This window comes from Paramisgurnus dabryanus, chromosome 10, assembly GCF_030506205.2.
Source record: "Paramisgurnus dabryanus chromosome 10, PD_genome_1.1, whole genome shotgun sequence".
Classification (NCBI taxonomy): domain Eukaryota; kingdom Metazoa; phylum Chordata; class Actinopteri; order Cypriniformes; family Cobitidae; genus Paramisgurnus; species Paramisgurnus dabryanus.
The window spans coordinates 9,245,139-9,264,575 of NC_133346.1; the positions used below are offsets into that span (position 1 = coordinate 9,245,139).

Consider the following 19,437-nt stretch of genomic DNA (forward strand, 5'->3'; position numbering starts at 1 on the left):
TTTAGCCGTTGGTTGCAATTGCATCTCATTGCTACATGTTGCTAAAAATCTACACTTTGGACATTTAAAAGGATAGTTCGGCCAAAAATGATATTAAACCCATGATTTACTCACCCCCAAGCTGTCCGAGTTGCATATGTCCATCGTTTTTAAGACAAACACATTTTCGGATATTTTAGAAAATGTTTTAGATCTTTCAGTTGATTAAATGTGAAGTTACAGGGTCTACCCATAGTCCACGACCTTCAAGTCCAAAAAAAGTGCGTCCATCCTTCACAAATTAAATCCAAACGGCTCCAGGATGATAAACAAAGGTCTTCTGAGGGTAATCCGTGTGGTGTTGTTGTAGAAATATCCATATTTAAAACTTTACTAACGAAAACGACTACCTTCCGGTAGCGCCGCCATCTTAGTCGCGTCCGCATTCAGGATGAGAGCTTACGCTGCCTACGGAGGTTACTCTGCTGCTGCTCTGTGCCCCCGCCCTCAGAATTTGTCATACGTCACTAAGAAAAGTGCGTACACTACGCTAATACTCTCTCCTGAATACAGAGGAGTCTAAGATGGCGGCGCTACCGGAAGGTATTTATTTTCGTTAATAAAGTTTTATATATGGATATTTCTACAACAACACCGCACGGATTACCCTCAGAAGACCTTTGTTTATCATCCTGGAGCCGTTTGGATTTAATTTGTGAAGGATGGACGCACTTTTTTTTGGACTTGAAGGTCGTGGACTATGGGTGGACCCCGGAACATTACATTTAATCAACTGAAAGATCTAAAACATTTTCTAAAATATCCGAAAATGTGTTTGTCTGAAAAACGATGGACATATGCAACTCGTACAGCTTGGGAGTGAGTAAATCATGGGTTTAATAACATTTTTGGCCAAACTATCCCTTTAACACAGAGTTCCTCTGAGAAACGTAATTCTGTCCAAATGCAATTGTGTTTGCCAGCAAAATCTTTTGAAAACACGGTTCTTTTCATGTTTTGGCCAACGTGATCTGCCGTAAGGTCTTACTAATGCATGTATATTGTACTTCCTACATCCCATTGTTTCAGACATGAATGTTTTTCCATTAAAACGTCGTTTGGAAAACTAATGCCATCCAAATAGTGCCACACAGACATTTCCAGGTTTATTTAATAGAACGGTTGGGTTTTACCGAACCATGGTTAGACACATCCCAGCATTTTTGTAGTGTAAAACAGTCTTCTAGTGCTGCAGAAGATTTTTTTTTTTCCTTACATGTTTTCTTTCTTTGCATTCATTCTGAAAAAATAGTCTTAGTTAAACAGCAGCGGTTTCCAAACTGTAGTAAGCCATCCTCTTTGTACAAAATAAGTTATTTTCGATATGAAAGAAATCAATTTTCCATCTGACAATGACTACATAATGTTACACATTTTCTATATTACAGTAAATAAGGTAAAAAAATGTACACTATTTCTCCAGTACTCCAGTGTGTAACACCATCAAATCTGATTTATAAAATACATGCTTTCTGATACCAAAAAGTATACATTTCACATTACAAATGTGACCACGTTTTAGACAATATATAATTGTTGGGATGTTGACAATTGTGAAAAGTTTGGGAACCGCTCAGTCAGATCACTCAACCCCAGCTCCCAGCAACCAACATTAGTTATAGGATAGTCATACTAATATTTCAACGTTTGTCTGTCAGAGCAAACGTTCGACTACAGTAAACTGTCCTGATGGCTTTGCATGTCAGACTAAAGCAAAGAGCCATGCAGGTGTGTTACTTATCTACAGCTCTGTCTCCTTATGTAAGTGCTTCTATCATATATACAGTTACAGTATTCTTAACCCACCACCATATCATGTGTAATTTCTTTCAAAATCAAACTAAACTGTTATTAAATTAAATCAATATTTTAACTGTAGAATAATTTGTACAGTATAGATGTACTGTAGCTACCAAAACAGTTCCATATCAGCAAATAATATTAATGAAAGCAAGCTTTTCATTACAGCCATAAAGGAAGTGCAATTGTAACATTTATAGCAGCCTGCTTAGCCAAAAAAATCATAAAACTGTCAAATAAATCTAACATGCATAATACCCCCCCTCCCAAACCACCCACACCACCCCCCTCCCCTGTAAGCCTGCCCTAAACACCCAAAAGTGTGTACGTGCATATTACCAAGTCTGTCCATTGATGGCCTGTCCGTTGACTGTGTATGTGTGATTTCCTTGGTTGTGTGTTTCTTGTGTGTACCTGTGTGTTTGTTCGGCTGTGAAGGAGACTGCTCTGGCTTTCACTGTAGTCTGTGTGTCAGTATACTAAGTTAGTATAGGTGGAAATCATTGATTAGTCACTATTTAATATTTAAGGATGAATTAAAGGGAATAGTAGAATGAGACAGAGAATGAAAAGTATATAGAAAACATATATATGTGATGCATACTATTTAGTTTGAAAGCGTGAAACACACAATAGCTATATTAAGTAAACTGCATAGTCACTCGACTCCACTATGCTGTCATAGTCAATTATGTCAATTAACAAAAATTTCTATCTGTAGAGTCGAGTGGACATTTTAAAGCCGCAACAGGTTATATTGCACACATTGAAGAGCCACAGAATTGTCCCGTAAAGCCAGGAAAAACTGCTATATGAGCATTTATGAGTAGTTATATTTGTAGTTATTGTTCACCATTTCTGAATAAATTGTACCATGATATCAATTTCTTTAGGAATCTAAAAACGCAGTCATCTCTTGGTTTGTTGAGCAGTTCTGTAGATCTCCAGCACATTAAATGCTTAAATGCTGCAGCTTCACATTATCCAATCACACCCTTGCAAAATTAAAAGCAGAAATACACAACTCTTTAAGCCTAAATTACTAAACACATTATAGCAACATTATTTTTGGGGTGTAAAAGAAGGCAGAATGTCTTTGCCAAGAAACTATTTAGTTGTTAAAGTCCGTGTAAAGTCCGATATTACAACACAGAAAATTGTGATATTAACCACCCAGCCAAATTTGAATGATATAAAAAATCCTTTAAAATACTTTCTCAAATACTTTAAAATACTGCTAGAACTTGAATAGATGCTCTGGATCGTGTTAGGGGTGGAGCTATGCTCGCTGGCTCCAGTGCATCATCGAGCCACCACTTTAGCCACGCCCAAATAACCCTGAACACAGAAATGTGGAAAAACTGTCTAATAGTGTATAAAATGACTTTACACAGACTTTAAAGTATTTACAGTGTCTGTGTTTAGCAGGAGGCTCAAAGCTTGCTGTAAACTACAGTAAAGAGAAACTCATGCATATGGTATTTAAGACATTGTGACGTAACACAAAAAGACAAACAGATGGAGAGGCAAGAGTACAGCGAGAGCTCAGAGAGACAGATGACATGTAAGTGATGAATGGTGATGGATGCAGTGGTTGGTTTGGTTGTCACTCAGGTCTACCGCGCTCCTGTGTCTTTCCTGTCCCCATCCCCTGGTCTACCCATACCATCTCTGTCTGTCGCACCTCAAAGGGCATCTCTTCCTCTCCCCCCTCCTCATCCTCATCTCCTTCATTCTCTTCGCCAATGTGGCAACTCTGAGTTCAACAGAGACGGACAGTGAAGAAGGTGAATTATGAACGCTTTGGAATAATATGTACTGAGAAAAACTTAAAATAAATGTAAAAAAATTTACTTTATATTATTATATATATTATATATTTATATAAATCTTAAATCAAAACATATAAATAAAACTGTATTAATTTTAAGCATTTAAACTAAACTTTTATCGATGCTAAATTACTTTAAGATAACTAAATTACTAAAATCTTAACAAAAATTATCTCACCTTAGCCATGATATCAGCATATGACATGTATAAGTAATCTATGTCTAGTTTACTGCAAAATAAAAGCATAAACAATGTGATACATACACGATACATCAGAAATCAAATAAAGAGTATTATCATATAGAATAGCTTTTCTAACTGTTTATATAACAGTGGCTGGAAATGGCCATGTGACCATGTCCATCTCCCACCAGGAATCTATTATTCGTAATTCGCTGAGACTCTTAAGGGGGTCACACACTGGACGAGAAGTGCCGCGCCACGTCGCACCATGAATCTAAAAACAGAAAACATTCTTTTCTATGGATGTACGCACACCGGCGGCGCCTGGCAGTGTCTGTCGTGTGACTTCTATACACTGCTCAAATCCCTGTCGCACCACAGAGCGCCACTCAAATAGTTTAACATTAAATTACATAATATTTGTCCCAAATGTTAGCGATTAACACTGGCTGCTAACGTATATTTTGCATTTTGAAGTAGGCGCTATTTGACTAAGCTTGCGCTATTTATTGTGCACTTCCGGTGTACGATACCTCCGAGTTGTCCTAGACGCGATGCGGCACGGCGCTTCTCGTCCGTGTGCGACCCCCTTCAGGGGTGTGGAGAGAGCACTCACCTCTTTTCAGTAAGGGCGGTGCGACTAAAGTGAAGAATGAGCTGATGAAGAGGGTCTGGCTTTGTCTCCTTTTCCTCTTCCTCCTCTTCCTCTTCCTCCAATGCTTTCTGCAATGTTACGAAATAATAGAAATATAATTTAATAAAATTATTGTTTCATGTTAACATGCAACAGCCATCATTCTCATAGTGGGAAGACTTACAGACAGGTCATCGATCATTCTGTCCTCAAAAGAATATCCTTCAGTTTGGATCCAGTTCCGCTTGTATCCATCCAGAAACATATTAGACGCTCTATGCCTAGAAGAGTATTAAAGGGGTCATATTATGAATTTTTTTTTAAGATGTAAAATAGGTCTTTGGTGTCCACAGAGTACGTATGTGAAGTTTTAGGTCAAAATACCCCACAGATAATTTATTATAGCATGTTAAAATTGCCACTTTGTAGGTGCGAGCAAAAATGTGCCGTTTAAAATGCAAATAAGCTGATGATATGCAAACACTGATCAATGATGGTAGTTTGTTAAAACTTAAAACTTTTCAACAACAAAAATTGTTTTTTTCTCTCTTTCTCTCTGCACTAAATGGCAGTGCCGTGGTTGGATAAGGGGAAGTATTATTGTAATTATACTTGTTACTTATGTCACAAAACAGGCAAAATCTAAACGAATTAGTTTTTCACATGCTTGCAGAGAATGGTTTACCAAAACAAAGTTATTGGGTTGTTCATTTTCACTTTTTTTAGGTTGATAGAAGCACTGGGGATCCAAATATTTTTTTATGCTATGACCCCTTTAATGTATTATAACAGCTGTATAATATCTGTATAATATCTTCTGCTAACCTATTCTCCCCCTATCATTTCTGGTTCTCTGAAACAGACTTCTATGATCAGTACTGGGTTACCTGGGCAGGTTGTACAGAGGAGTCATCCTGAAACAGGCCACCACTGCCCTGCGCCGCTGCTTTGACAGCAGTTTATGCCAAACCATCTTTTTAGACTTGAAAGGGTGTTCTGTCTAAATAAACAAAGACAATACGTTTTGGGACATCATATACAGTATACAACACACCAAACAAACAAAAAGATCATAGATTTAAAACTCACCACTTCAATGTGGTAGAGGACCGCAGAGACCTCCTGAACTCTTTTCACTACTTTCTCTGGAGCATCTGCATCTTCTGCCTTTCCCGCCATTTCCTTATACAGCGCCATTTGCCAGCGCATAGACGGGTTATCAACCTGGAGAGAGAGAGATACAGTAGCATTCAGAGACATTCATATTGCCGTAAGTCTTTGTGTTTGTAATGATGTTGTCACTTACTTTGCCTTGGAGGTGCAGGTTGTTTTGCAAGAACTCTCTGACCTCTTCATCTGTGTCTTTCTGTGAAATAAATCCACACACAAAGACTCCAAAAGTTCAAAATGTAATCTAGGCGTATTAGATATGTAGGCAATAAGGGAAGGTACATGTTGACCACACTACCAAAGAATAGCGCGTCTTAGCCAGGTTAATGAGTTCTTGGTCTGCGGGAGAACACATGTTGAGTCCAATGGGAAGCATTTTCTTCAGAGCTGCCACAATGAGGGACGTCTGAACAGAATATCGATCTCCACGCCTCTTTTTCTTGGTACGCTCCACATCTGTACCACCGGCCTGGGATGACATTAACATTCAGAGCATGATAAGTGGGGAAGGACCATGTGATATTTTGCCATTGTTTGAGAGGAAAGATGTGCTAAAAGATTGAACATTAGGACCAAAATGGAAGTCTGCTTAAAGACTTTCCATGCACATCGAGAAAAAACAGAAGCAGATGACAGCGCACTAAACAAGCTTCCTGTTCCCTCACCAAAATCTATTCAGTAAACAATTTAGGGCCAAGCCATCCTTTACTGAAAGTCATTAGAATTTATCTTAGTTCAAAGCCTTAGAAATTAGGCTTTTTGATTAATGGGATCATTAAGAGGGAAGGGAGGACAAAAGTTCAGGGATGCTTTTCATCAGAATAGACAACAACAGTGAAGCTTAGTGGGGGAGACAAGGCATAATAGGTCCGAAGCTGAAATTTGCATTATTTTTTAAAAGAATTAATCAATAAAAAGGTTCATCTTTGCTAAAACAGGCACAAGGGTGGGCTGGTACTGTACCTTCTCACGGCAGGTGTCACACACTCCATGCATTGAAAACGGTTGCAGGGACGTGCAGTCACAAACATGCTCAGCATTAGGGGGAGGAACAGTCAAAAACACACACATACATACAAGATGAAGGGGAAATGACTGCTTCTGACTAATTTTAGGTTGTCAGGTGCATATGAACAGCTCAGATGCAAAACCCTCTAAGTCCGTCTAAAATGTTTTCTGGTAAAAAAGCATTTTTTATCAGACTCTTGATGGATTCTGCCAACAAAGCGGTATTTTTAAATGTCCCAAAACCGGGATTAAGCAGATCTGAAGCGAAAGTATTTGATGAATGTGTACGTGCCAAAAGCATTTGGTTAATATCTATCTAAATTTTGACAAAGTTGGCATTTAGTGGGTTTTGCATCGGAGTTCCTTATGTTATTAACAGTGTTCGAATTAAGGGGGGCCGGGGTGATCCTTGATCTTGCGGCACGTTTTCTTAAAAAAATGCAATGGAATGTGCAGGATATTTATGGAATTTTATGCGATGAAATTGCAGGAACTTGCCAAAATTGTGGGAACTTGCAAAAATTGCGTGAACTTGCAAAAACTGTTTGCAGCTTTTCACCTCGCGTTATTATGTCACTTCCTAACATTCCCATGACAACAGGTGACATGGCTGCGCATGTGTGAAGTAAATGCAACATTTTTCAAATTTCTGCTAAGATATATATGAGTTTTTGCTATGAAAATGCGGGGATTATTAAATCATGCAAGCCCGCATATTTTGCGAGCAGAAATCTGCAATTTATGTGGCGATAGTGTGGCGTATTTAAAAAATGCGGCCCCTGCATAAATATGCAGACTTTGGCTGATTATGCATTGAATCATGCGATCGCATAATCGCGTTTTTCTGGAGGGACTGTATAGATGGTTTCATCGGATGCACGTGCGCTGACGCGATACACGTCTGGATCCGAAGTTTACTTCCGGTTTCGTTTTTTTAATGGTCTGACTAGTTGCAAAACTGATCTCTTGAACAAATACCTCATAGAAAATAACAAATGTTTTGGTTTCCTAGGTAATCTAAGTGTTGTTTTTTTGCTTGTTATATAAATAAAGTATAAAGAACTTTTGAATGTTATTTATTCTTAGCGGAGTTTACCGGAAGTTACGTGCGGACCACGACAGCCGCTTGTTTATGTTGTTACTGCTGAAACCATCTATAAAGCACAAAAATATAAATTAGGGGGGTTCCCTGGTTTTAATTAAAATTTAAATACTTCATAAATGTAAAAATTTAATGCCAAAAAGCGATACTGTCCATTATTTGTCCCAATTTTGCAATAAACTAATCAAAAAGATTTGTCTAAAATAAATGTAAACTCTCAAGTGCACCTCACCCTGTTTTCTGGAGGAATTGACAGATTTAGTTTTAGGATTGGATTAGGGGCTTTAAAAAAACATTTCTCAAACTATTATTTTACACTAATTTGAGGGGTAAAAATGGTTAGGGTTTGAGTTAAAGATAATTTGGGGATACTTTGATCATGGATGACATCTAACTCTGAAATCACAGCGAGCCTATAATGATGGGGGCTTGGCCGGGGGGTGGGGCTCAGCTAGGGACCCCCATAATCTTTGACATAATTTGAACACTGTTTGTGAATAAATGCAACCCTCAGGGTCAGAAGAAATCAAAGAGATCCTTCGAGACAAAATAAACACCTTGGTCTGGGTTTCATCATTTGGTGTGTCAACATAGAGTACTAGTCTGGAACTAGATCTTGGCTTATGGACATTTTCCAGCATAATAAAGGTGCACATCTGAAAGCTATCTCATGAATGCAGTTTTAGTTTTTTCTAGCTGTAGACCACTTGCCATTTTCGAAACCTATTGAAACTAAACAACACTAAGGTTTTCAGGGAATGGGTTACTGTACATTATGTAAGTTATTAATCATACCACATTTCACTGGTTAAGTAAGTACAATCCCTTTTTCCACAATCCCACCTCAATCATTTGTTTTGATTGCATTAGGGGTCATGGGTTAAAAGGGGAGGATGGGGAGAGTAAATGGACCAACAACATGGAGATGTGAGCCATCGGGCATACGGTAAGTATTCTGTAAGGTTAATGTGGGATTGAGTAGCCACACAGGATGGACTTAAATGCCCCCTAAATTAATATATCAACCAGGATTGAGGTCAAAGTCCTTTATATGAATCTGGTTCGGGAAATAAATTTGAATTAATCTGTTGTGCAATTGGTCTCAGTTGAATTCCTGAACAGATAACATTGACCCCAATCTTCAGCCAAGAAAAAAAACAGATGTATGAAGGTCCCCATCCGAACTACAGTTCAACAGATGCAAACTTCTGTACAGGGTGATGGCACAGGCCTCCAAACGATCGAACCGCGTACGACGGACATGGAATCAAGTGCCATGAGCCTGAATCTACAAAGAGATCGTTTCATCAAGCGCCTCTGTTCAGACTCCCCCCCTCACACACTGACAAGACAAAGTGAACCCTTGTCTCTCCAATGCATATAAAATGTCACATTTTCATGTCTAATGTGTGTGTATAGAGTGTCAGTGTGTCGGGGGAGTTGATGAAATGCCCCCCCAGATGTGAGGTGCCATGCGATAGCACAGCAGTCGTGCAGAGAGAGAAGCTAACCTCGGAGTCCCCGGTCTAGAAACCCACCAGCATCCAGATGAATAAAGATGGCAGGGGACATTCAGAGAGAGAACACCATTAACACTGTCATCTAAATATTTAAAAAAAACTCATCCGAAACACACACTGATCAGGCTTGCACATAGCAGAAAGGACTGTCCTTTTGAGGGAGTGAAAACAAACCCAGATTTTGTTTTTAAAAAAGAAAACACTTTACCTTTGAATGTAGTGCTTGGTGCCAAACTTATCAACCATTGGCTGTTGGTTTATTAATAATATCAAGTTTTTGGGGTATAAATTTAATAAAGGGCTTTAGAGCCATGCTGATTAAATTAGGGATCAATTTAGGGAAATTTTCATAAAATAAATCAATCCTATAGTTTCAGGAAAAATACATTTTTAAAGGTACACTCTCAGAAATAAAGGTATAAGAAAGAAGGTACAAAAGTTGTCACTGGGCCGGCACCTTTATGAAAAGTACTCTTTTGTACGTAAAAAATGCATATTGGTACCTCAAAGGTGCATATCTGTAACAAAATTATACATATTAGGACCTTTTTAACACCTTTTTACCGTCCCAGTGAGAACATTTGTACCTTTTTTTCTGAAAGTGTAGATCAGTGACGGCCAGTGACTTCTCTTCTGAGGGGCGCAAATTCTAAATATGTGATCGGTGCGTCATGTGTGTGGCTCCTCATGTCAAAATATATGTTCAGTGCGTCATGTGAACCTATGTGCATCATGCGTCATGTCAAAATACGTGCCTGCTACACACACGTGGAAAGGGTTTATGATAAAAGAGAAATTCACAAAATACTCGCAAGACACTAACTTAACACTAAACTCTAATTACACTGCAAAAATGTTTTTCAACAAAAAAATTCTTATCTAAAAATTCTTAAATTAAGATGCTTTTTTTGATGAGCAAAACTACCCAAGAAAATAAGTCTAGTTTTTGGACCAAAAATATCAAATTTAAGTGATTTTGTGCATAAAACAAGCAAAAATATGCCAATGGGTTAAGCAAATTTCTTTTAATTTCACTGCAAAAAATTATTTTCAAGAAAAAAAATTCTTAGTATTTTTTTTTTCAGTAAAAATATCTAGTCTAGATATTTAATATCAAATGTAAGTGATGTTGTGAATAAAACAAGCAAAAAAATCTGCCAATGGGGTAAGCAAATTATTCTTGAATTTAGTGTTTAAGAAAAATGTTTAAGACTTTTTTGCTTACCCCATTGGCAGATTTTTTTGCTTGTTTTATGCACAAAAATCACTTAAATGTGATATTTTTGGTCTAAAAACTAGATTCGGCCGTTTTGCTCATCAAGAAAAAGCATCTTAATTTAAGAATTTTTAGATATTTTTACTGAAAACAAGTAAAAAATTATTTCTTGAAAATATTTTTTTGCAGTGTACGGATTAAGCAAGTATCTGCACTGCAATAAAATTACTTTCTTACTTAGTATTTTTGTCTTGTTTTTTTTAAATTTTAAATTGTTTTTTTTAAATTAAGATGTATTTTCTTGATAAGCAAAATGACCTAGAAAAATAAGTCTAGTTTTTAGACAAAATGTATAAACTTTAAGAAAACAAATCTGCCAATGAAATAAGAACATTTTAAGGAAAATTTTCTTGAAATAAGTTTACTTTTTCATAAACACTTAATTCAAGAAAATGTCTCTTATTCCATTTGCAGATTTTTTTTGCTTGTTTTAAGCACAAATTTTCCTAGGTAATTTTGCTCAGCAAGAAAGATTTTTTATATTTTTACTGAAAACAAGACAAAAATACTAAGTAAGAAAGTCATTTTTTGTAGTGTGGCAAAAGTGAGCATCCCTTTTATCATAAACCTCTTCGAAGCGTCTGCAGCAGGCACATTTTGACATGACGCATGATGCACATAGGTTCACATGACACGCCAAAAACATATTTTGACATGACGAGCCACACACATGACGGGCTAAAAACATGTTTTGACGAGCTTTGCATCATGCGCCCTTAAAAAAGAAGTCGCCGCCTGCCACTGATGTAGATCATAAAAATATTAATATATAAAGTAGCAAAAATGTATTTGCTAAAGAAACATTGTGATCACATGATAATTAAAATTTTTAATTAATCTGTGATTTAATTTGAAACGTTGGGAAAAAGCCGACAGCCTATCGTATTGTTATATTCCTGTGGTATGACAGTACAAAACAAAAGGCCTTACCTTGCTCATCTTACTCTTGCTGTCAGCGGTAAGAAAGGACATGTTGTTTATTTCATTAGACACCACAAAGTTTTGCTCCTCTCGCTTGAAATTCTGCATACACAGGTACATATACAAAAGCTGTTATTTTTGAACATGTGTATGTATAATATTGTGTGTAAATGTGAATGCCATACGTGAGATTTGGACCAGAAAATGAAGACCTCTCCCACCATACGGAACAGCTCTTCAGCATCAGGGTCCCGGCAGGTCAGCCACCTTGCTCTGAAGCCCATGCAACATTAAAATTCAACGCAGTTACAAAGCAAGAAATCTAAATACCTTAGCTGGAATCATATCATACCTGTTGTTATCCACATAGCGGATGAGAAGTGGGTAGAGAGCATACAGGTCTCTGCAGAGAACAGCAAACTCATCTCGAATCGTCCCCTCCTCTTCATCACCCTCAGACTTCCCCTCCATGCGCAGATGCTCTTCCTCAGCTACCACTTTAGACGTTCGCTTCTTAAGTTTCTCCATTGTTGGGATGAAATGGGATTTAAGCATCTCAGGTTTGGCTCGGCTCACGATGGGCTGGGAGAACACTGGTTGTGGAGAAAAATACAGATCAGGTTTGAGTACAAAATCCAAGCACTGCTGCTATGTAACAGAAATAAGTCTTCTCGTACCAGCAAGCCTCTTCATCCAGGAAGCTTCATCAATTCCCAGATTGTTGACCACTATTTTCATGATGCTTCCCAGGAGCTGGTTGAGATGATCCGAGGTGACTTCTGTACACAGCTTACCCTCCATTTCTGGAAAGTTTTCCAATCCTCGTTCCCACCAACGGGGCAGATAGTCACATAGCATGGGCAGAGTGATCTCGATCACATGTGGCATTTCTGTATAGCGAGCCCCTGATTCAGCCAGATCACCGATCTCTTTCATGAGGATATCTAGCTCGGGAATGTCCAAGCACAGTTCTTTGACATGGTTGGGAAGCCCCAGGACTGTAAATAAAAGGGGTTAAATTAAAAATAATAAGAATATAAACCTACACACACACACACACACATGAATACATATACAGATGATATACATGACTTACTCGCTCTTTCTCTTGGTGTCTTGGTGGTGTACACTGAAAATGTGTTGTATTCATTAAGATGGGGCTCCAGGAAGGCCACAGGCATGGCTGCGGCCAAATGAGCAAGGCACTCTCCCAATGCAGGTCTGTGTCTAATGTAAAGAAAAAAGAAAACTATAGAAACAACTCATCAGACTAACTCAACTAATACTGCTGGTTACTTTTTCAAACAAACCTCTCTGCATGCGGCGTCTTTACAGTACCAAGAGAGTAGATGCTACACATGATTCTGTAGCAGGACATCTGCAAATCATCCACTGACCAAAACAACATACAAAGACGTTAACACAACTATGTGGTGTATGATAGTTGAGAAAAGTTTTAATAAAGATCCTTACGGATAACATCGTCTCCAAAGTGATGCTGAGCGACGTGATCAAACAGTGACGTGAGGACAGGAAGCAGAGCCGTGGTGGTGTAGTTGATATTCTGAGAAACACCTTTTACTGGCTGAGATATCAGAAAAATAGAAATGAATAACGGAGAGTGAAATGCACATTTCACCTGTATGCTGCTATATTCGTACCTGATTGCCTTTGGACACTTTCCCGAGTTTGAGGTTTTCCACCATCTTTTCGATGTCATCAGCTGCGCTCTCGAAGAAAGATCGCAGCCCTGCTTTAACAATCTCAGGCCCAGATTTCATCACAGTTCTGTTCAATATAAGACAATTAGATGCTATAACTAATATATGAAAGCAATAAAGAAGTTAATATTTGGGAAAGTTTTTGACTCTTGTGCAGAGGCGAACCTACATTAGTTGGGGGCCCAATGCAAAATGACTCAGTGGGGCCCTTTGACAATTTTTATTTATTTATATATCTATAAATAAAATTTTTACACATCTAATACAACCAAGCGTTTACTTTGATCAGCCCTCGGCCTCATCAAATGCCTTGCCTGCCGTACTGCTACGCCTCTGCTCTTGTGCAACTGTTTCGGTTGGTATAAACAACTGAGAAGTTTATTAGTTTGTTTATTATTTATAGCAATAGCCAACAATACAATTTATGGGTCAAAATTATCGATTTTTCTTTTATGCCAAAAATCATTACGATATTATGTAAAAATCATATTTAATAAAGAAAATTTCCTACTTTAGATATATCAAATTTGTTTTTGTTTTTAAGTGGATGTAGTGCTAAGGACTTTTTGGACAACTTTTGTCAATTTTTTTGCATCCTCAGATTCCAAATTTTCAAATAGTTGGCCAAATATTTTCTTATCCTAACAAACCATACATTAATGAAAAGTGTATTTATCTCAAAATTTATAAATAATTATTTTTTTAATTATATATTTATAAAATTATTATATATTAATAAAAATATTTAAAAAATGTACCCTTAGGGGTTGTGTACACCAAAACTTTTACGCCCGCGGCCGGCGCATGTTTTCAATTGTTTCCAATGGAAGCTCGGCGTTTTTCAAATAAGCCAGCAGCTAGCGGGTTTTTTCCGCGCTGAAAACCGGCGCTCGGCGGTTTTTCCGCGCTCGGCGCTGAGCGTCGAGAGTTGAAATAGTTTCAACTTTGAGAGAAAAGCTCCGCTTGTCAATATCAGTTCTCACACGGCCGCCCAATCACAGTGGAGGAGGGGCGGGACATTACCACAGCAACCAACCGGCTCGCAGCTGAAGTATCACAGCTAACCAAAGCGCTCAGCTGAAGAAAGCTGGCACTCAGCTGTAAAACGGCATCCTCAAAGCGTTTTTAGCCGCGTTTAAAAGTTTTGGTGTGTCCAGCCCCTTAAAGGAGTAGTCCACTTTAAAGATGGGGTCCATTGACTTTTTATAGTAGGAAAAAAAATACAATGGTAAGTCAATGGACCCCATCTATAAAGTGGACTACTCCTTTAAGACCATGGTCATATAAGACTAAAATATTGATAACTATTTGAATGACCCACCTTGCATCAAGTGACCGTGCAAGAATATGGAGACAGTTGACGATAGCAGGTGCATCCGTACCTACATATCACAGACAGGAAATACTGTATTATTTCAACAGCAGTTAGCTTTTACTTCTCACTTTATTAACTCTTGACACTGTTACTGGTAGATAACAATGCAATGGAGAAAACAGAAGTAAAGCAAGTAAAGAAACAGAATGGAATGTAAGGCTAAGAGAAAAGCAGATTTCTTACCAAAAAGAAACACTCTGTGTCTCACCAGGGCAGCCATCTTACAGAAGATACTGCATCAAAGATTGGAAATACAAAGAAAGCAACCATAGTGAGGAAATGATAGTAGAAAGGAAAAGAAAATGAGAGACAAAATGGAAATAAGCAGGAAAAGAGGGGAGAAAGATGCTGATGTTTAAACATCCAAATAATATAAGAACCATGGCCTTATAGTCTGACAAAGTTAAAAGGGATAGTTTACACAAAAATGAAAATTATGTCATCGTTTACCCTACCTCATTTTATTATAAACCTGCATAAGTTTCCTTATTCTGTCCAAAGCAAAAGAAGATATTTTGATAAATGATGGTAAGCTAACAGTTGATGGTACCTATTGAATTCCACAGTAGGATAAACAAGTACTATGGAAGTCAATGGGTACCGTCAACTGTGTGATTATCATAATTTTATGTTCAACAGAATAAAGAAACTCATACAGGTTTAGAACAACATAAATGATGACATTGGGCCCTATTTTAACGATCTGAAATGCAAGTGCGAAGCGCAACGCGCAAGTGAGTTTGTGGGCGGATCTTGGGTGCTGTTGCTATTTTCCCGGCGTGAGAAATAACTCTTGCGCCGGACGCAAATCAATAAGGGGTTGGTCTGAAGTAGGTTCAGTATTCATAGGTGTGGTTTGGGCGTAACGTCAAATAAACCAATCAGAACGTCATCCAACATTCCCTTTAAACCCAAGGACGCAAGTTCCATGGCGGGTTGCTATTATTATGACGGATTTACCAGGCGCACGCCAGGAGCGGTTTACAGCCGAGGAGACCCACGTTCTTGTAAGAGCAGTCAAAGACAGAGAAGTTGTTTTGTATGGGGATAGGAGAAACCCGCCCAAATCAGCGTCGGTTAAACAGGCGTGAGAGGAAATAGCCACAGTCTCATCAGCTGGCATCCCCATCGTTGCACCAAGCGCTACAATGATGTCAGGAGACGGGGGAATCCCAAGCTTGCCAGCATAAATCGGGCACGCCGTGTAACGGGAGGTGGATCTGCCTCAACACAGGACCTGACGCCAGCAGAGGACATCGCTGCGTCCACCCTCACGGCTGAAAGGGTTTGGGGGCTTTGAAATAGGACCCAAGAAACGCAAGCAAGGTCCAACCCCAATGTACACTTACAAATCAAGTTCTTATACATTAAGGTTTCTTATGAAAATATTTGAATTATTATTTATATTAAATAAACGTAATGCAGCCACACAACAAACTTATGAAAATATTTTAATTGTTATTTGCATGAGAATTTTTTAACGCAGCCACACAATAAATAAAAACTATCACCAAAATGCTCACCACTATGATTTCCCTTATCTCGTGTATTAATATTTTTAAGTGTAACAATTTATGATTTGCAAAAATAACTGTTGCATCTGTATAGATTAGATGCAAAGTGTATGCGCGTTGTGCACGCTATACATTATGGTCAAGCATGCGCCCTTAAAATAGCATAATGAACAACGCGCAACGCGACACTGACTTTAAACTTTTTTTCTGGTCAGTGGCGCAATTGTTTTTTGAAACTGCAAAATAGCATCAGGGATTGTTTGCGCTGCAACACGCCTCTTTTTTTGCACTGAACCGCCCAGTTCATTCCCTAGTTTGCCGACGTGTGTCTGTGGAGGGAAAAACCCGCTGTGCGCCGGTGCAAAATACGAATTATACATGCGTCACTGACAAAGTCAATTGCGCTGGGTGCAAGATAGGGCCCCAATTTTTGGGTGAACTATCCCTTTAACATTCACTGATTTTACCTTGCAATCATCTCTTTTTCTTTATTTGAGGCATGCCCGCCACTGCCCAGGATTTTGGCCGGTGTGGAGAGGAAGTAGAGGCAGTGATTTTTAAAATACTGATTTATTAAAGGCAGAAGAATCTGAGGAGGGAAACATTTCATGCATTATTAAAAGTCCTCATAATATTAAATGGAAATGAGAGTCTGAATAATCTAAGAGCCTGACCTTGGCAAAAAACTTGATCTCTTGCTCATGTGGTGACTTTTCCACACGCCCGCTGCTCACGACCGCCTCTGTAAAACCAAAACCGTTTCAGTCATTCATACGTAAATAAAATGTTACTATGTTCGCAAAATTTAGCCTAAAATCTCAAAAACAAATGATGAGTTATAATAACAATTTCACTATGACTTTAATCTTTAACATGGCCTTACTCAGTCAATATATTAAAGATATCAAGATCATATTTTCAAAAAAATTCTTTATATTAGGTAGAAAACAAAAAATGACTTTAGTGTGGTTTTCAAAAGCGGGGTCATTATAAATACTATCCAAGCTGCATGTACGGATGAAGAAAAATTCTACCCAGATGTGCTATGAACTCCTGGGCAATGTCCATCCACTTTAGCAGCTTCTGTAGAAAGCCGTACGCAAACCGCTTCTCAATAGATGAAATATCGCTCTCCATATCCTTCAGCCCTCTGAATAAACACAGATGTTGAATAACATTAAACGTATAGTAATTAGACCTGTGGGTATATCATTATTTGTACTAATGATTGATTTCAACTAATCGAGTCATGCACCTTGTCACAGCGTATCCATTCAGCTGTAGAAACTTGAGCAGTTCGTAGGCTTTCTCTCTGTCTCGCGCCTTTTCTTTGGCCGTGAGTGTATCATAGGGCACAAGCAAAGGATGCGTTCCTCCTCCTGGTTACAAAGGCAAAAGAAACAATATTGTTAATGAAGAAAAAATGATGGACTGAAATGAGTCTGGGATTACATGAAGAGACAGAAGTAACTGCAAACCTTTTGCCTGCAGCTCCATTTTTTTCTTGCGTCCCCAGGTGTTGTGATAGTTCTCTGCAAGCTGCTCTGCCATGGACTGGAAAAGACAGTGATGATAATGGCTACACATTTAGCCATAATATTACCATATCCATGAATTATATATTGATCTCTTAGACCTACCTGAAGCTCTCGGGACAGTGTCATCCCTGTAATGTCAATGGGTTGAGGGCTGTATCCATGACTGGGATCATAGGTCGCCTGCAAAAGAAAGGGAGACATTTGTGAGTAAATCTTATCACTAATATATGGGCACTAATACATTTTGTACATATGTGCTTACCTGTGCAGTTTGTGAGATCTTGCGAGCCGTCTTCTTCTCTGTTTTATCATCGTCTCCATCTCTGGTTTTGTCCAGTGTCCATTCCCAGGCAATCATGGCCTTGACTGACTCTTTGATGGGCCAGCGGTAGATTTCTTTATCCTAATACAGAGATCAGTGAATTAAAGTGTACTTAATGTACATTACTGTAACTGATAAGAGTAAAATCCATCCAAAAGTCTCATAATCTAATTACGAGATCAGGACCATCAAAGTTTGATTTCAGTCACTGATTTCATATTGATTTTCACCTTACTCGGTCAATATTTAAAGGAAAACACCACAGTTTTTCATTATTTTACTATGTTCTTACCTCAGTTTAGACGAATTAATACATACCTATCTTTTTTCAATGAGTGCACTTAATCTTTGTACAGCACGTCGTGAATGTGTTAGCATTTAGCTTAGCCCCATTTATTCCCTAGGATCCAAACTAAGGCTGCAAACTAAGGGCTCTTCCGCCATACAATATAGTTCAAATTTTTTATCCGCTTAAAAAATCACCACATTTTATTTTGTGGCACCATATTTACTTGTGTAACTACTCATGTAACAGTATTTAAATAGGGAAAACATGAAAGTGTTTGGTGGCTTCTAAATTCATCCTTGTTTGGATCCTAAGGATGAATGGGGCTAGGCTAAATGCTAACACATTCACGACGCGCTGTACAAAGATTAAGCGCACTCATTGAAAAAAGATAGGTATGTATTAATTCATCTATGTTGAGGTAAGAACATAGTAAAATGTTGAAAAATGGTGGGGTTTTCCTTTAAGACATCAAGGTTATATTTTCACAGAATGTTCTTTACATTACGTAGTATGGTTTTATGTATTTTAGCGGGGTTATTACAGGTAGGGTCACATACATTATATGACATAATAAGTGACTTCTTTCACCTTTTCAGAGAATGTTTTGTACGGTCTGAGCATGGGATGAGTCTTGGCATTTTCATCCAGCACCTCCCCAAATGTCCAGTTGTTTTGGATCTGGAGAATTAAAAGATATAATTGTAAATATTTCATAAACTTTTATTTAGCAAACTGAATGCTATAAGAAAATAATTGAATCACCTTTACAACAAGCACAAGACATACCTTTTCAAAAGCCCATTTGTCATGAGTGTATTCTGCGTATCTGTTAATAAAACCGTCCAGTTTCTCAGGGATGATGGTACTGCGAAAAGCAACAATTAAAGCACCATAAGATTTTTGTACATCTGATTTATTCAACTGATAAACAACATTATTAAATAACTAAATAAAGCTCACTTTGTGGTGTCCACTGGTTTGGGGTCGAAGTTTCCCTCGGCATCAACAGAAGCTTTCTTCTCAGTTTTGGATGAATAGCTGGCATCCACATAATCTGGAGAAATTGCTCCAGCGATCGCACATATGCAAGGCATGGCGATTTTAAACAGCTCTGCGTCGAATTTCTGTTGAAGGAGAAGCGGTAAAATCAGAGAAGCGGTAAAATCCGAAATGATGTGTCACTGTTAGCAGA

At 38.2% G+C, this 19,437-nt stretch overlaps 1 protein-coding gene across 8 annotated transcripts in view; it reads right to left on the reverse strand.

The window, feature by feature from the left end:
• The window catches only part of ryr1a (ryanodine receptor 1a (skeletal)), a 72,150-nt gene that overhangs the window by 18,789 nt on the left and 33,924 nt on the right, over nucleotides 1-19,437 (reverse strand). For 2 of the 8 annotated variants that reach the window (XM_065260000.1, XM_065259995.1), the window contains exons 53-81: nucleotides 19,206-19,369; nucleotides 19,032-19,110; nucleotides 18,834-18,923; nucleotides 17,897-18,037; nucleotides 17,737-17,814; nucleotides 17,575-17,650; nucleotides 17,352-17,475; nucleotides 17,131-17,246; nucleotides 16,771-16,838; nucleotides 16,564-16,685; nucleotides 14,766-14,815; nucleotides 14,529-14,589; nucleotides 13,148-13,274; nucleotides 12,960-13,071; nucleotides 12,797-12,878; nucleotides 12,583-12,713; nucleotides 12,164-12,484; nucleotides 11,839-12,079; nucleotides 11,672-11,759; nucleotides 11,496-11,588; nucleotides 9,281-9,295; nucleotides 5,958-6,128; nucleotides 5,796-5,855; nucleotides 5,579-5,713; nucleotides 5,377-5,489; nucleotides 4,674-4,770; nucleotides 4,472-4,578; nucleotides 3,850-3,901; nucleotides 3,524-3,595 (exon numbers count right to left, since the gene is read on the reverse strand). In XM_065260000.1, coding sequence (XP_065116072.1) covers nucleotides 3,524-3,595; nucleotides 3,850-3,901; nucleotides 4,472-4,578; nucleotides 4,674-4,770; nucleotides 5,377-5,489; nucleotides 5,579-5,713; nucleotides 5,796-5,855; nucleotides 5,958-6,128; nucleotides 9,281-9,295; nucleotides 11,496-11,588; nucleotides 11,672-11,759; nucleotides 11,839-12,079; nucleotides 12,164-12,484; nucleotides 12,583-12,713; nucleotides 12,797-12,878; nucleotides 12,960-13,071; nucleotides 13,148-13,274; nucleotides 14,529-14,589; nucleotides 14,766-14,815; nucleotides 16,564-16,685; nucleotides 16,771-16,838; nucleotides 17,131-17,246; nucleotides 17,352-17,475; nucleotides 17,575-17,650; nucleotides 17,737-17,814; nucleotides 17,897-18,037; nucleotides 18,834-18,923; nucleotides 19,032-19,110; nucleotides 19,206-19,369 — 3,186 coding nt within the window. Of the gene's footprint in view, nucleotides 1-3,505; nucleotides 3,596-3,849; nucleotides 3,902-4,471; nucleotides 4,579-4,673; nucleotides 4,771-5,376; nucleotides 5,490-5,578; nucleotides 5,714-5,795; nucleotides 5,856-5,957; nucleotides 6,129-9,280; nucleotides 9,296-11,495; nucleotides 11,589-11,671; nucleotides 11,760-11,838; nucleotides 12,080-12,163; nucleotides 12,485-12,582; nucleotides 12,714-12,796; nucleotides 12,879-12,959; nucleotides 13,072-13,147; nucleotides 13,275-14,528; nucleotides 14,590-14,765; nucleotides 14,816-16,563; nucleotides 16,686-16,770; nucleotides 16,839-17,130; nucleotides 17,247-17,351; nucleotides 17,476-17,574; nucleotides 17,651-17,736; nucleotides 17,815-17,896; nucleotides 18,038-18,833; nucleotides 18,924-19,031; nucleotides 19,111-19,205; nucleotides 19,370-19,437 lie in introns of all 8 variants that reach the window. The other 6 variants (XM_065259996.1, XM_065259985.1, XM_065260005.1 and 3 more) reach the window with 3 other exon arrangements.